Source organism: Cervus elaphus, chromosome 26 (genome assembly GCF_910594005.1).
Source record: "Cervus elaphus chromosome 26, mCerEla1.1, whole genome shotgun sequence".
Classification (NCBI taxonomy): Eukaryota; Metazoa; Chordata; class Mammalia; order Artiodactyla; family Cervidae; genus Cervus; species Cervus elaphus.
Window position 1 is genome coordinate 26,705,779 of NC_057840.1, and position 16,841 is coordinate 26,722,619.

Genomic DNA, 16,841 nt, shown 5'->3' on the forward strand with positions numbered 1-16,841 from the left:
ATCTGAGCTCCTTGGGCTAGATTAGGATCTTGGGTTTTGACCTGCTTTTCCAGCTTAACTACATCCACCCTGTCATAGACCCAGACAGCCAGCTACACCTGGCTTCTTCTCCATTCAGTCTTACACAGCATGATCATGATTATCTAACATGCTACTTTCCACTTTATTTTATGCCCCACCTCTACTGGAATGTAAACTCCATGAAGGCAAGGACCTGCTGTGTTTTGCGTAGTACCGTGCACCTAGCACACAGAACAGTGTCCCAGTGTCCATGATGAAGTTTATCTATTGAATAAGTCAATAAATTGTTCTGAGATAGGATGAGACCTGGGACCTGGGACGGTTCGCTCCAGTGCTTGCACTTGAACAAACGCCTCAAGCAACGAAATACAAAGACGTTATAAAGGACTAAAAATAACTGCACGGACAGTTGGGACAAATTATGGAGAACAAGGTGCAAAAAGACCAAGAAGCCCAACGGCCACTTCTGAAGAGCTGGGACAAAAGCAGGGAGTTGGGAGCCAAAGCAGAGTACTGGGCACACCCTCTGCACATGACCACGGGAGGGGTGGGCAAACCAACTTAGCCACCACTCCAGCCCGACCCCTGGACCCACACCTACCCTCACCTCGTACGAGGAACCCGCTTGCTCCCCCTCAGCAAGTGGGCAAGCAAAGGCACCTGTTGGTTCACCTCACTTCCTTGCGCTGCAGCAGGCGCCCCCAACGAAGCCTTGCCAGGATTTCTTGTCTGAACTCAGCAATTTCTATCCATTAAGAAGGCCAAGAGCCCTGGGAGGTGGGAGGGGGGATTGGGATGGGGAATACATGTAAATCCATGGCTAAATCAAGTCAATGTATGACAAAAACCACTACAATATTGTAAAGTAATTAGCCTCCAACTAATAAAAATAAATGAAAAAAAAAAAAAAAAAGAAGGCCAAGAGCCCTGGTTGGTAACGCTCCAGGACCACCTCTGCAAAGAAGCCTGCTCCATCCCGCCTTCCATGCTCAGCAGGGTGGTTGATCCTTTGCCATTGCAAAATACATCAAATGTACCATTATTTTAGCACTAATACCATACTGCACACAGTTACTCACATATCATCTCTTTTCTTTATTTGGTCTCCTTGATGGCAGGAATACTCTTATCCACCCTAAATGTGCATTATAGCACCCAGTTCATGGTAGGCATTCAAAAACTGTTTTATGAGCAAGTGAATACATGCAATGAATCAGAGGAAGAAACAGAGCATTTGATTTGACCTGGGATCACACACACAACACACCAGTGAGGAGTAAAACACACAGATCACCCTATGCAATTAAATGTTTCAAGGATTCTTCTCCGTGAGAGATGGATACTAGGCTGGTCGTGGTGGCCGTTAAATCACCTTTGTAAAACACAGTTTTAAAGAGACAGCCTGGCTCATAAAACATCATAGGTAAGTTGTAAATCCGCCGATTTGAGATTTCTGGAACGGAAATACTGATAGATTTTGACCTTTAATGAGCTACTTCCATTATTTAAAAGATTGTACTCTTTTGTAATAAAGGAACTGCAATTTGTGGATATTTTATGTCATTTCAGCAAAAATCAGGAGGTTTCCCGGGTAGTGGAATTTCAGACATGCATGCATGCTGAGAGGGAAGCTGAGGGGAAATAATGATTTGATTTCTTCATGACTCTTTTCAGACACCCATTCCCATGTCCAGGTTCTAAGGACTCCATTTCTAGAACGCACACTGTGCTGACCACTCTCTGTTCTAATCAGGTGACACGCTGAAGCCGATGACTGCCTTCTCACTTGTTCAAGGCATTCATACTCTGCGCAGCCTGGAACGGGCAGAGCCTAGGAATGAAAAGCACAGATGGCAAGTTGGTAGCATCAACATTTCTCCAGCAACAAAATTGGGAAATCAAAATGTCAAACAAGACATAAAAACTAGACACCTCAAGCATGTAATCGTATATTTATTTCTCTTTTTAAAGAACACTCCTTAATGTAATTCAATATACAAACTTGGTTTCACAGAATTATAATCCACTATATAGCACAAAGATAACCCAGATTGTGTGTGTGTGTGTGTGTCTGTGCGTGCACACACGTGTGTGTGTGTGCCCATGTGTTGTACCCCTTCCCTTCCTTCCACCCTTCGGAACCTACAAACAAAGGCTCTGCCCATCGTCAACGCTAACCAAAGCCCATTCTGAATGTTATATACAAAAGACAGCATCCTCCCACAAGTTCCCTTCCCTGGTAAGCCTCTTTTCCATTCCCCCTGAGATAGCCAGGGGTCTGACACTCTTCCCTTCTGGAGTAGGGTCAAGTGGCTTCCCCCAGAGCTGATGTCAACCCTGTTACCGTGCAGACTGGCTGACAGAAAAGGCTGGGGAGCAGGTCTCCCTGCCCTTCCCCGCTTCCACACCCACCTCAGTCCAAGCGCGACCCCTCTGGAGTGGCCTCAGTTCCAGTCACCATCTCGTGCAGCAAAGAACCAAGGAGATTGCTAAGCCCAGGTCTTCTCCACGGGCAGCGCACAGCACCGCCTGCCAAGCCACCGGGCCGGCCGATAACCAAGCTCAACACAGTCCTGTGTGCTTTGTCACTTTAATGTTTAAAGACACCCTAGCATAGGCCTGTGGCAACCTAGTGTCCAACTGAGTTACATAAAATTGTACCAGTGATGCACTTGTACATATTTACATGGGGCGGAATGTTTTCCCATATTTTTAGTTGAGTATATAGATCAACATGTTCACATAAGACCAAATACTTTTAATATTATTTATAACTGATTTATAAAGCTTTGAAAAAACTCACAATAGCACATTGTTTACTTTAATGCTGTACGGTACTATCAGTTTAAAATCACAATCAGCACTTAAGTTATAGTCAATCCAGCAAACAAGAGACAAAAAAATTTACAAGAGTTAAGAACTGACTGATACATCCTTTATCTTTTTTTTTTTAACTAATGCATAAGTGCAGAATAAGATACTCTAGTTTAAATATCTTGTTTACAATATACATTTTTTTTGTTCTAGTTACGCAACAGTAAACCCCATGCTTCACATAGAAAAGCAATCCACAACATTAAGAAAAAATGTACAATTTATGAAACAAAGTAAATAAATATTAGTATTACAGAATCAGAGCTGTACATAAAAGCTGTTCAGTTTTAATCATATAAAAATATGTTTTAGTGCAACCTCACATATATATTGATGCTGTTTTGCTTTACATCATTTAGATCCAAGTGTCCAAAAAAGGAAAGAAATTACATTTATTACAAAGCAGATACACAAATTCTAAAATATGTACAAATTACTGCTAAAAAATGCTTATAAGAATATAAGCAAAGTAAAGAAAAGGCACAAACATCTGTACAATTTTAAAAGTACCAGACCCAATAGGTTAATTTCAAATTTTGTTTTGGTCAGGCTCATGATGACTTGTCAATTTACCTAATTCTTCTGATATAACAAAAGTATATATAATAGCAAACTACCAGTAACTTAGGACAGGCATGCTATAAACTTGATTACCTCTATTTCTAGAAAAACGAAAACAAAAACAAATGGGAAAATGTGGAAATGAAAGTCTCCATGCATCTTAGATCAATGTAGTTGACTCTTTTCTGAAGCCGCTTCCTTGCCTTCCTCTGTGCTTGAAGGTAATTCCTTGCTGTCTTGAAAGCCTGACTGTTGGTCATCCAGACAACTCTTGCTGTAAAACGTGGAGTGAGCGAACGCAGTCTGGGATGTACCAAAATTGTCCTTTTCGCCATCATGCAAGTCAGGGTGGGTGGCTGAGGTACAGGGCTGGCCTGGCTCAGGCCCACTAAAGTGTCTAATGCTAGCCTGTGCACTTTCCAAGGGTTTCTGATGAGGCGCCTGCCCCCGAGCTGACTGATCTGCCCCCAGCAGAGCGGCCTCTTCTGTGGCAATCCGGAGGGAGGCGATGGCTTTTGTGCAAGTCTGGATGTTTTCCTCCTGTTCCCGCTCGGTGGCATTCAGGCTGTCTTCTGAAGTGCTCTGTTTCATCAGCAGCCGCGGAGAGGAGGGCGTGCTAGGTGGACCAGATGACTGGGGAGCGTGAGGCGACCGCTTCCCAGGCGGCTTCGAACCTGCGTGGGGATCCTTGGCGAAGGAGTCCCCCGAGGCGCCCCGCTTCTCCTCGGAGCCCTCCATTGGCAGAGGCAATGTGGGTGGGGGGTGGACACCGGCAAGGGCCGGCGGGATGGAGTGAACCATTTGGATCCCACCGACTGGCACCATGGGGATAGGAGCTCGCACTTGCTGCTGAGAGTGGAGTGGAAGGTGGCTGAAGACATAGTCAGTGGGACCCTCAGGGAAAAGGCTGGGGCCTGGATGTTCATAAGCACCTTCTTGGTCTCCATAGAGACTGAAGTAAGGAACCTGAGGTAATCCTCTTCTTAAATTCTGCATCGGGGACACAGAGAGACAACACTTAGGACCCACTGTGCTTCACGTTTAGGTCAAGCTGATTCATTCATTCATTCATTCATTCACTCACTCACTCATTCCTTCAAAACACATGAAGACTCCCTAATCTCTCTATCACTCTTTCATTTCTCAAGACAAAAGAGGTTTGCTCTGCAGTCTTTTAGGATTCTTGAATGAAGCAGGTAGGTCTGTGAAAAGTTGCTTTTGTTGTTAAACAGGAATGTGATAAAACCTGCAGTGTGTTTTCCACTAGGTACAGGGGCTGTCCAGCTCTTTTTTTTGTAAGACAGAATGAAAAGAAAATAATGGATAATTACCAGAAAAACTATACTGAGCCAAAAAACACTAATAACAAGTTTTTAAATCCAAAAGAAAGTTAAACGATTACCATCTGTTTATATACTGGGCAGATTTTTAATATTTTTCTTAAGTGTTGATGAATATAAATGGAGTGACAAGCTTGAAAATTAGCTCTCTTTTTTTTTTTCTTTTTTAGTCTTCTACAGAACAGATGACAAAATGGTGGTGATACACAAACTGGTCCCTCCAATGTGTAAGACATTGCTCTAAAGAAATAGATTTCTGCTCAGGAGGCATCGAGGCAGAAGATTAGCACCAGCATTTCCATCAAACTGTAATTCAAGGTCAGATTTTGTACGGAAACTGTGCATCAAAGTAGTTAATGCTAAGTATTTAAAATAGTTATAATTCGTATTCGACTTTGTGGCTGGGAACCAGAAATGACTATATTTTAATTTTTCTGTCTATGTTATTATTTCCACTTAAATAGCTTCCTGGCAATTAATAAATTAGGACGTTTAAAGTTTGGGGCCAGAATTCCAGATTTCATGGTCCCAGTCCTGAAAACGGAGAACCCATTTTGTAGAATTGTTTCTATAGCAAAACCTAACCTAGCTGTGAGATTATCGGGTTTAAATGAGATGGCGAAGCTTCAATTAACCGAGATTCATCCTTTTAATGCATGCATGGTCAGTCACTCAGTCATGTCTGACTCTTTGCGACCCCATGGACTGTAGCCCGCTAGGCTCCTCTGTCCATGGGATTCTCCAGGCAAGAACACTAGAGTGGGTTGCCATTTCCTTCTCCAGAGGATCTTCCCAACCCAGGGATTGAACCTGTGTCTCCTGCATTGCAGGCAGATTCTTTACCACTGTGCCATCGTTTCAAGAATGTTTCAGGTCTAAAATGCAAGTTATGCTCTATACCATAAGTGATTCATCCAGTTCTAATTAGATTGTGAGACCAGGTTAGGAATGATAAATTATCCACCGTTTCTGCTACTCTGTACCATTCTTGGCCCTTACCCTGTTCTAGGCTTCACCTTATTCAAGCCAAAAACAAATGACTTGTGCTAAAAGTGCAGGAGAAATCATGAAAACATCAATCTTCATAAGCTAAGGACCTCATAAGCTACGTAAGGGGAGAATTCTATGGTATGAGAAAGAAATCATTAAATGCGACCAAAAAATCCCACTTGTATTTATTTGCTCTGGTATAAAAAAGGCATGTTTACTTCATCCAACACTACGTAAGGTGGAAGATCATAATGCCTACAATAACCACCTGTGAATGTAACCTAATGAATCTTCTTTGGATCACAATGATCACAGATGTAAAGTCTGAAATAAAACATAGCTTGGCTCTTTTTCCATCTTGCCTTTGGTTGCTATTCTGTGATGTCCACGGTATATACCTAATCAGAATGGGGGTTTGTGAGGCAGCCAAAGACAGAGCTGTCCTATTTCATAAGATCTCTGACTCAAGTCCAACAAAGCGAGTGATGAAGTGTCCTCTAAAAATAGGATGTATTCAATCTGTTCAAAAGCCAATAGCATTTTGTGTTAAGAATACAAGTGTTATATTCAGACTTTTACTGACCAGACATTAAATGATTACAACCACAGAAGCGAGTGTACAATTCCTATCACGTAACCACTTCCATAGCTTCAAATACTGCCAAGCCTTTCACATATTCTTTGTCCTCAGACTCACCCCTTCTTCACCCTCCAAATAACTCTCCAAAAGATTTTTCTACTCTTAATTTTTACTCCATTTGCAACCTTAACTTGTTTTACAATTTGAGCCTTACCATTTTAATATGAATAAACTCCCACCTTACTTAAAAATCTTGACACAGAAATATGAATAATGAATGCCTGTGCGGGTTGTGTGAAGTGTATGCATATGTGTGTGTATATCTATCTGTATCCTATGTACCAGATATTTAGCCCAACTCATCTTTTCAACAGTGTCTGTAGGTCCTCTGGAAGCAAAGGATGAGAAGGAGGTAGAGATACAGGAGTTCTGGCTGGGGTTGGTGCCGGGGGAGTGGGATGTAAGGTATGTGACGGTGACAGGGAGAGGAAGCAGGGGGTCAGCTGGAACTGATCCAGGCTCAGCCACCGATAGAGGGCACAGGGGAGAATGTGGCCTTGGCTTGAAAACAGAGGTCTATCCTGAAGGTTCAAACATCAGGAGGCTGTTAGCTCACTGCATTCCTTACAGCTGAATGGTAAGTTCTTTCAAGGACAGAAGTCTACTTGGCCCACCTCCCTGGCTGCCACAAACAGATGAAAAAAACTGGCCAAGAGGTTAAGTGACTTGCTCAAGACCACACAGAGAGCAAAGGATGGAACCGAGTCATGACCCTTGTGCTAGACAGTGTTCACGGACGCTCTGCACTGCGGACCAGGACACACTTTCTTTGTCTCCTTGCTATTTATCTACCAAAACCTTAAAAACGGAAAAGGAACAATTCTTGTTTTAAAAGGATGAGGCCAGAAACCATACAATTTTTCCATCATCATCACTGAGCCACATATGATTAAACCCTCAAAAAAAATTTACTGAATGAGTAAATAAAAGACTCTTTTCTCTCTTCCTCTTCCTTCCTTCTGTCCTTCCTCCCTCCCTCCTTTCTTCCCTCTCTTTATTTCCTTCCTTCTTTCCTTTTCTCTTTATCTATCCATCCATCTACCTACCTACCTACCTACCTATCATCTATCTTAAAATTAAAACTAACCAGAGGACATTAGAGCAGAAATAGCAGGGTTCTAGAATCTCAGTGACTGCATATCATCTCCTCCAAACTTGCTCCCTGGAACCTACCACTACAGGCTGAACCAGATAATGAGTGTGCCATGCTTGGCTATGAGGTCCTTTCAATGCCAGTTACTACCCTGTGAGCGCTTAGTCAATGTGAAACCACAGGTATTGCTAACAGAATTTCCACCAAAAATAATTAATCTTTAGGGTTTTCCAATTTAATATGTTCATACATGAGATGGCCGAATAGCATCATCTGCTCAATGAACATGCGAGTTTGAGCAAGCTCTGGGAGATGGTGAAGGACAGGGAAACCTGGCATGCTGCAATCCATGGGGTCGCAGAGAGCTGGACACAACTTAGTGATTGAAGAACAACAGTATAGATTCTTCAGAGAGGGAAGCACTCATCTCCTACAACAGTCAGCAGAAGTTCTCCTTAAAGGATCATTGATTCTTTTTCACAATGAGAATCTTGTCCATACATCATGGAAAGACGAAAAGTCTCTGCTGCCCCTCAAAAACAGAGTGCTAAAGCATCAAATGGGAAGTGTCTGAGACCAAGCGTCCCTGCTTTAGGAAGGATTCCAAGGGCTATTCTTTCCTATCACATCAGCAAAGTAGCATGTTAAGAACTGTCTACAGAGAATTAAACTGGGTAATAGAGCAAAAGCTCAACACTTGGGCTTCATAAATGGTAACGTCCAACAATTTCATTAAATATCCAGGTGAACTGGTATGAAAAAAAAATACAAATTTAATCACTAATAAAATCAGTCTCTTTTCCCCAACAACTTTCTGGGCAGAGATCCAAAAATTAGATGAAGTCTTTAAGTCCACTTCTTTGCTTCCTTTGCCCAAAGTGACTGTGAGTTGCTATTATTTTTTAATAACAGTACTGTGTTGGCACCAAAGCATTATTTTTTATGCCTACAGATGACTGGGTATACTCCAATATCTCCCATATATCACAGTCTTGACCCACTAGGCAAATTAGAATGGGGGAGCCTCAGCTCACACACTCCACAGCACCATTGGGTCTAACCAGAGATCAAACTGCCAACATCCGTTGGATCATAGAAAAAACAAGGGAATTCCAGAAAAACATCTACTTCTGCTTCATTGACTATGCTAAAGCCTTGATTGTGTGGATGACAACAAACTGTGGAAAATTCTTCAAGAGATGGGAGTACCAGACGACTTTACCTGCCTTCTGAGAAATCTGTATGCAGATTAAGAAGCAACAGTTAAAACCGGACATGGAACAATGGACTTGTTTAAACTGGGAAAGGAGTATGTCAAGGCTACAATTATCACCCTGCTTATTTAATATACAGAGTAAATCATGTGAAATGCCAGGCTAGATGAATCACAGGCTGGAATCAAGACTGCCAGGAGAAATAACACCAGCCTCAGATATGCACATGACACCACCTTAATGACAAAAAGTGAAGAGGAACTAAAGAGCCTCTTGATGAAGGTGAAAGAGGAGAGTGAAAAAGCTGGCTTAATACTCAACATTCATAAAAGTAAGGTCATGGCATCCAGTCCCATCACCTCATGGCAAATAGATGGGGAAAAAATGGAAACAGTGACAGACTTTATTTTCATGGGCTCCAAAATCACTGCAGACGGTGACTGAAGTCATGAAATTAAAAGACGCTTGCTCCTTGGAAGAAAAGCTATGATAAACCTAGACAGATTATTAAAAAGCAGAGACATCACTTTGCCAACAAAGGTTCATCTAGTCAAATCTATGGTTCCTCAAATAGTCATGTACAGATGTGAGAGGTGAACTATAAAGAAGGCTGAGCGCCAAAAGAACAGATGCTTTTGAACTGTGATGCCTGAGAAGACTCTTGAGAGTCCCTTGGACTGCAAGGAGATAAAGCAGTCAATGAAATCAACCCTGAATATTCACTGGAAGAACTGATGCTGAAGCCGAAGCTCCAATCCTTTGGCCACCTGATGCAAAGAGCTGACTCATTGGAAAAGACCCCAATGCTGGGAATGGCTGAGGGCAGGAGGAGAAGGGGATGACAGAAGATGAGATGGCATCATCAACTCAACAGACATGAGTCTGAGCAAACTCTGGAGATCGTGAAGAACAGGGAAGCCTGGGGTGCTGCAATCCATGGGATCACAAAGAGTCAGACACAACTTAGTGACTGAACAACAAATACCAGAAAAGGCATTTTCCACCCCAGATGTGGTATGAAAGGGATTTCTCACTCTATTTATCTTGCAATAGCATGAACTTAAGAAGAGCCCTCCTTGCTACTTGGTACCACTAAGACACAAAAACCTGTGGAAATGCCCTTCTTTTTCTTAGCTGGCTAATTTATTAGCTCAACAGCTAAGTTATGTCTTGATTGCTATACATGTTTCTACAGTAATTGCACCCTGAAGACCATGCTGGTGGCAGGCTTGTAAACAGAGGGTCCTAGGGGCTGGAGAGTAGAATGCAGCAGGGAGTTTTCCTAAAGCTCAAAAATGTGAATCTAAGCATCTAATTCAGGATGGTGAAAAGATGATGAGAGAGGGGAAGAGGACCACTAGGGCCATGAGAAGACGGCAGAGCTGATAGCTGGTAGTGCTTCCTTGGCTGTGAAGGACAGTGACGGAAATCCAGAGCAAAGAGAGAATGGCCACGAATGGAGCCCAGGAAACAAAAAACACATGGAAAGCAGCCAAACTCCAGAGGTATCCTTCCTCTGTCTGTGCTAGGTATGCTAGGTGCCTGCTTCTTTCTTTTTTTTTTTTTAATTTTACACGAGTTGAAAAATATATCAAGATCTATCATGTTGGTGAAGAGAGGCAGGGCCGATCCTCTTCTATGGATGTGCATTAAGCCCCACTGCCCGTATTTCATCCGTGATCGCTACTGTTGTTATCTTAACCCATAATGAGGGCATCCACAGAAATCTCCTCTGATGCTTTCTCCCTTACCTCTTCCAACTGCCCACTCTGTGAGCTCATGATATCACTGAACAACGGTTCTCGGTAATAGGAGGTGGTGGGACCAGCAAGAAAAGCATACGTGTTCATGCCTTTCATTTATACCACGGGGTTCATTCTCCCCTCTCCTGGTCCCTGACTGGTTTCACACATCCCCTCACTATCAGCAAAGTAATTAGTTTATTTAAAAAACATTTTTTTGGATTGAGAGTCAATGCTAATGCCTGAATCAGAATTTTCACCTGGTAGAGAGTTAGATAAATGACACCTAAATATCCCTAAGAGTGTCTGTCTAGGGAGTCATGTCATTCCAAAGACTTTTTACCTTTTCCACTCATGCCAAGGTTTCAACTCCTGCCTATAACGAGTTAAACTTAGAAAGCGTTCAGAGAGGTCTCACCTGTCATTACCAGATTGAAATGCTCTTCTCTGATGCAATACTACACTTGGGGTAACGCCACAGCCGTGAGATTGACAATAGCACGTGATAAAAATGCCTTCCTGCTATTTTCAGTAACCAAGTTCACTCCTCCCCATGAGAGATACCCATGTCATCATAAATTTCACACCAGTATGTCATCAAGAGGCTCCAATAGGCTTGGGCTTATATATTAGAAAGAGAAAACTAAGGATACTTACAGGAGGCCCCAATACAATTGGCTCTGCTTGCAAATACTGCCCCATGGACAACGGTGGGTTGTGGTATAAAGCCCTTCTGGGAGATGCTGCCCTTATGGTGGTCATGTATCTTCTCTCTCTTCTGGGAGAGAGGTCCCTCCTGGCCATGATTTCTTTCCCAGGTGACACTGGCCTCCTTGGGGACAGATGCCTTCTTGGCGAAACATCTCTCTGCGACATCTCTCTTCTCAAGGCGGCTTCCTTTCTTGGTGAAAGATGTCGCATGGGTGACAGATCTCTTCTAGGTGACAAATGTCTTCTGGGTGACAAATCCCCTTTGGGTATCAGACACCTCTTTGGTGAATTATCTCGACAGGGTGAAGAATCATATCCTGGTGAGGAATGGCGGCTGGAGGGTGAGAAGTCCTGTGGGGAGGAGCCCGGCTCTGAAGACAGCATGCACTCTTCATCCATACAACTGGGGATGTCTAACCTGTCTTTGTCTGGTTCTGAGTCTGTACTTTTGCTCTGGAATAACCTCTGGTATTCTGTCATCTGAGTATCTTCACATGAGTCACTTGGTGTCATCAGCTGAGTAACCTGAATACTTGGCAACGTAACCAAATAGCTGATCAATGAAGAATGCCCCAAGGAGCTATCGGAAGGAACCCCGTGGGGCACAGCGCCAACATTCACAGGCAAGGAGGAGAATCTAGGAGGCTGGGGACTGGTGCTTCTTGATCTTGTTTTTGGTGTCAAATCTCCTTGGTCATCAAAGTCATCATCGTCTTCATCATCATCGTCATTATCATCTCCATCTTCACCGTCCGATTCTTCGGCATCTGAGAACTGATGATCAGTTGAAATGCTGGACATGCTATGCTTCTCACTTGCTTTGTGCAAATCTTCCATCGTTTCTGAAGCAATTGAACAAAGAGAGTGAACATCAAGATTCAGACAAGAAGGTTAGAAGCTAATTCAGATGCCATCTCTTTCCAAAAGCTTTCCTCGATCCTCCAGCCCCTAAAGATGGTCATCTCTGAATGCCTATAACATTAGCACTTACCTCTGTGACACTGGTTCTTATCTTTTTATGTAGCTATCTGGTTTCATTCCCACCTACAATATGGCCTCCAGAGTAGGAACTTTTAGCTCAGGCATCATTCCACTCATCGAAAACCCTCAATAAGTGGGTACATAATGTTAATGATGATATTAGAGGAAAAAGAAAAGCAAGAACCTGTCTCTACAAGTCAAGAGGTCCAGCTGATCCCCAGATTTTCTACTGAGGTTATTGATGGACTTTTTTTCCTACTAGATTTCCTCTCGGTCAAAAAAATAAGACATTAAAATGCTTTTCAAATTTCCCAAAAAGTATCATAAAATTTAAATCACCATTACAACTTAAGTGCAATTAGATTTCCTTTATGGTTCTATTCTAATAATAGAATTATTTTCACATTAAGGCATTTCTACCTCTTCAGCCAGAACTGAAATGGATTTCTTCTTGCTAGGTCTCAAGCAATTCAATGCGTCAGACTTCTCTTCTATGTTTAGTATTTAGTAAAATGAAACGTGATCAGTTTTTTTTTTATACCTATATTTATTTTACCACCTTGGCTGCACAGCTCCAGCATGCAGAGTAAAGAGGTCAGTCAACCAAAGTGTGAATACCTGCTTCCTCGGTTTCGGTGTCATCGACTGATGTCATTGAGACTCCCAACTCCAGGCATTTCTTCATGTGTGCTTTAGATTTCATATGCTTCGTTAAGTTTCCTAGAAAATACAGCCAAAAAAAAAAAAAGAGCAATTAATTGGTTACCAAAATGTGATGACTGCTCCAAAATTCAGTGTGAAACGAACCAACTTGAAATAACACAAGTTTGTTTCTACCCCCTGCTCCTTGCCTCAAACCTAAGAGGAACAATTTGGCTTCTGAAGATATGAACCCCCAACAGCTTCAGCCCAGTCTCAGGTCGTCTTTGTTCTAGACCTGGGGAAGTCTAGGCTCATATTATTTCAGGTGTAGACTCAAGTATGACAGAATCCCACACTTTTCTGGCTGAGAGAGGATCCAATATCTTTGGCCCCGTTGGGTCTGCCTTCTTGGGCTCCACATAAACAGGGTGACACAAGCTGGGTCACACATCTCTGAGCAATTTTAGAGTAAACTATTGTAATCAACATCGTCCCTGGACCCCAGACCTCCTATCATCAATCAGATATAGATTAAACTGGCAGGATGCTCACTTGTCAGAAGAAAAAATAAACACAAAACGATGTTGGGGCCAATCCTGTAAATGAATTCAAAGATCCAAACAAATACTTAGCTAACTACTTATTGGGAACATTAATCTTAGTATTTAGCTTCTATCCATCTGATATATATTAGCAGAGTTTATGACAGCAACTTCTAAAGTTCCAGAGCAGCAAAATTCCTTATTTATCTTGAAATTTCCACTGTTCTAAGAACAAAGAATGTACTATGATGGTGATATAGGCTTCCCAGGTTGCTAGTGATAAAAAACATGCCTGCCAATGCAGGGGCCATAACAGACTGGGGTTTGATCCCTGAGTTGGGAAGATTCCCTGGAGTAGGAAATGGCAACCCACACCAATATTTTTGCCTGGAAGATCCCATGAACAGAGGCGCCTGGTGGGCTACAGTCCATAGGGTCGCAAAGTGTCAAACACAACTGAAGCGACATAGCATAAGCCCAAACTCTTGCATCTTCCATACACAAATAGTTATAGACAACTGTCCTTTATGTGTAGTATAAATGCTATAGTATGATGCCCTCTGTATCTGTAGGTTCAGAGTTCATGGATAAGGAGGGATGATTGTATAACTACACATGTACCTAATTACATATATATGTGTGTTTCTACATGTGCATGCTCAGTCGATAAGTTGTGTTCGACTCTTTGTGACCCCATGGATTGCAGCCCTCCAAGCTCCTCTGTCCATGGCATTTCCCAGGCAAAAATACTGGAGTGGGTTGCCATTTCCTTCTCTGGGGGATCTTCCTGACCCAGGGCTCAAACCTGCATCTCCTTCCTGCATTGGCAGGTGGGTTCTTTACCATTACGTCACCTGGGAAGACCATGTGCTTCCACAGATTTATATAATTTCTAAACAGAATGTGAGAGATTATGAAAACACTGATCAATCACCTCTGACTTAGGATCTATGAAATTATATATATATATATATAAAATTCCATATCATGTGGAATTCCACAGCTGTGCTGTGTTTAGTCGCTCAGTCGTGTTCAACTCTTTGTGACCCTATGGCCTGTAGCCCACCAGGCTCTTCTCTCCGTGGGGATTCTCCAGGCAAAAATCCTGGAGTGGGTTGCCATGCTCTCCTCCAGGGGATCTTCCCAAACCAGGGATTGAACCCAGGTCTCCCACATGGCAGGTGAATTCTTTACAATCTGAGCCACCAGGGAAGCCCCAAAATATTGGAGTGTGTAGCCTATCCCCTCCCCAGGGGAACTTCCTGACCCAGGAATCAAACTGGGGTCTCCTGCATTACAGGCAGATTCTTTACCAGCTGAGCTTGCTGAAATCCAGCTTGCTGGAATAGTTTGTTCCTCTTGCAGGAGTTTTTGGCTTACTATTAATGTAATATATGAGCCACAACTCTAAACTGGGGCACTGTTGTTTATTATTTTATTTATATTACTTTATTTTTTAATTAGGGAAAATGAAGTCACTCAGTTGTGTCTGACTCTTTGCGACCCTGTGGACTGTAGCCCCCCAGGTTCCTCCGTCCATGGGGTTTTCCAGGCAAGGATACTGGAGTGGGTTGCCATTTCCTTCTCCAGGGAATTTTCCTGACCGCAGGGATTGAACTCGGGTCTCCCACATTTCAGGCAAACTCTTTACCATCTGAGCCACCAGGGAATCCTTAACATTTGGCTTATTGCTTATATTCCTACAAATTTAATGTGCTATTTTTGTAACTCCAAACATGGAAATACTTCCTGGCCCATATTGCTCTTATGTACCAAAAAATCATACCTCTAATTTTTCTAAAGGTCTCAAAAATTCTTATAGACAAATTATCATGAGCTTCCCTGGTAGTTCAGCTGGTAAAGAATCCACTTGCAATGGAGGAGAACCTGGTTCGATTCCTGGGTTGGGAAGATCCCCTGGAGAAGGGATAGGTCACCCACTCCAGTATTGTTGGGCTTCACTGGTGGCTCAGAGGGTAAAGAATCAGCCTGTAATGCAGAAGACCTCGGTTGGGAAGATCCCCCGGAGGAGGGCATGGCACCCCACTCCAGTATTCTTGTCTGGAGAATCCCCATGGACAAAGGAGCCTGGCGGGCTACAGTCCATGGGGTCGCAAAGAGTCAGACAAAGCACAGCGCATGATTATCAAGAATTTCAAAACCTGTAAATTAGTGGAAATCATCTGCTTCTGTAAGGGTGCAAATAATCTGTGTACGTGGATAGATGTGGAAGTTAGTTAAGTCAAGATAGATCTTCATATGTGCTTCTTCTCTTATATTTTTCTTTCTTCCTGTTTCAAGTACGCACTCAGGCTTTGGGCTCTCATCCTCAGGGTAGGTTTATAGTTAGAAATCTGGCTCAGAAATGACCCTGCCCTGACTTTGGCTTACTGAAGTCTTGAATGTCCGAAGAATTATAGCAAAGAGAAAGCAGCAGGATGGCAGGAAAGGGTGCCTGGAGAAGTGATACAGGCAAAGAGGAGGTACCAGTCCTACAAGAGCACTTTGATTCTGTACTCAGATGGTGTGACGACAAGCAGCTGGCTGGAAGTGAACACTGGTGAGGGGCTTCCCAGGATGATTTGCTCTTTTCAAGATCCTAAGACATTTGTACTTTTCCAAAGGGTTACAAGGAAACTCCGATAATGATCAAGCATAAGTTATTTTCTGCTAAAACTCCAAGACAATGGTTCAGAGCCAAATTTAACATGATAAAAAAGAACTATCTAGCCATGTGACATTTCTTCAGGTAGTTTCAGGAGGCTATGCCCACAGTCAACTCACACGCCCAGGAAATACCAGTTGTAATGACCAGTGGATCTGCTTTATTTCCTAAAACCAAAGTTTATATATTTTTATGTCCTAGGGAGTCTCTTACTGAAGTTCTACATAAAAGGCTTGATTGTGCAAAAGTGGATGGTATTTAAAGGACCTCATGTTTATCTCCTTTGAAATGCAAATGAACATTCCCTCCCCCTTTTTGTGGCTTCAAAGAGGCATAATTGTAATATAAATATCTTTTTAATAAAGAAAAAACAGATATGCTCAGAGGCAACACATTTACATTTCTGACAAACCAATAAAGACAATTTTGGGTTTGGGGTATAAAAGAAAGTAGGTACATATTTCCCTACCAAAGATAGTTTTATTTGATATTTGTTTTTCTTGATGGGTAGTGGAGCAGATTAATTAGTATGCAAATTAAAGTTAAAACATCGGAAAATGTTTGTGTAAGGTTAGTGGTGGGGTGTCTATAGGGTTTCATTAGTATTTCTACGTGTGCACATGCATCTATGTATGCTCAGTCACGTCTGACTCTGCGACCCCATGGACTGTAGCCCACCAGGCTTCTCTGTCCATGGGATTTTCCTGGCAAGAATACTGAAGTGGGCTACCATTTCCTCCTCCAGGGGATCTTCCTGATCTAGGGATTGAACCCATGTCTCCTGCATATTTTAACAGTATGTAGTAAAATAAACTTCTATAGAAG

The 16,841-nt window shown here is 42.5% G+C and overlaps 1 protein-coding gene across 5 annotated transcripts in view; it reads right to left on the reverse strand.

Moving 5' to 3' along the window:
* Positions 1–1,956: 1,956 nt before the first annotated feature.
* Positions 1,957–16,841, reverse strand: part of HIVEP2 (HIVEP zinc finger 2) — a 206,146-nt gene continuing 191,261 nt past the window's right edge. For all 5 annotated transcript variants that reach the window (XM_043888406.1, XM_043888403.1, XM_043888404.1 and 2 more), the window contains 3 exons: positions 12,786–12,887; positions 11,133–12,028; positions 1,957–4,446 (listed from right to left, as the gene is read on the reverse strand). In XM_043888406.1, the coding sequence (XP_043744341.1) occupies positions 3,622–4,446; positions 11,133–12,028; positions 12,786–12,887 (1,823 nt within the window). In that variant the 3' untranslated portion in view covers positions 1,957–3,621. The remainder of the gene's footprint in view (positions 4,447–11,132; positions 12,029–12,785; positions 12,888–16,841) is intronic.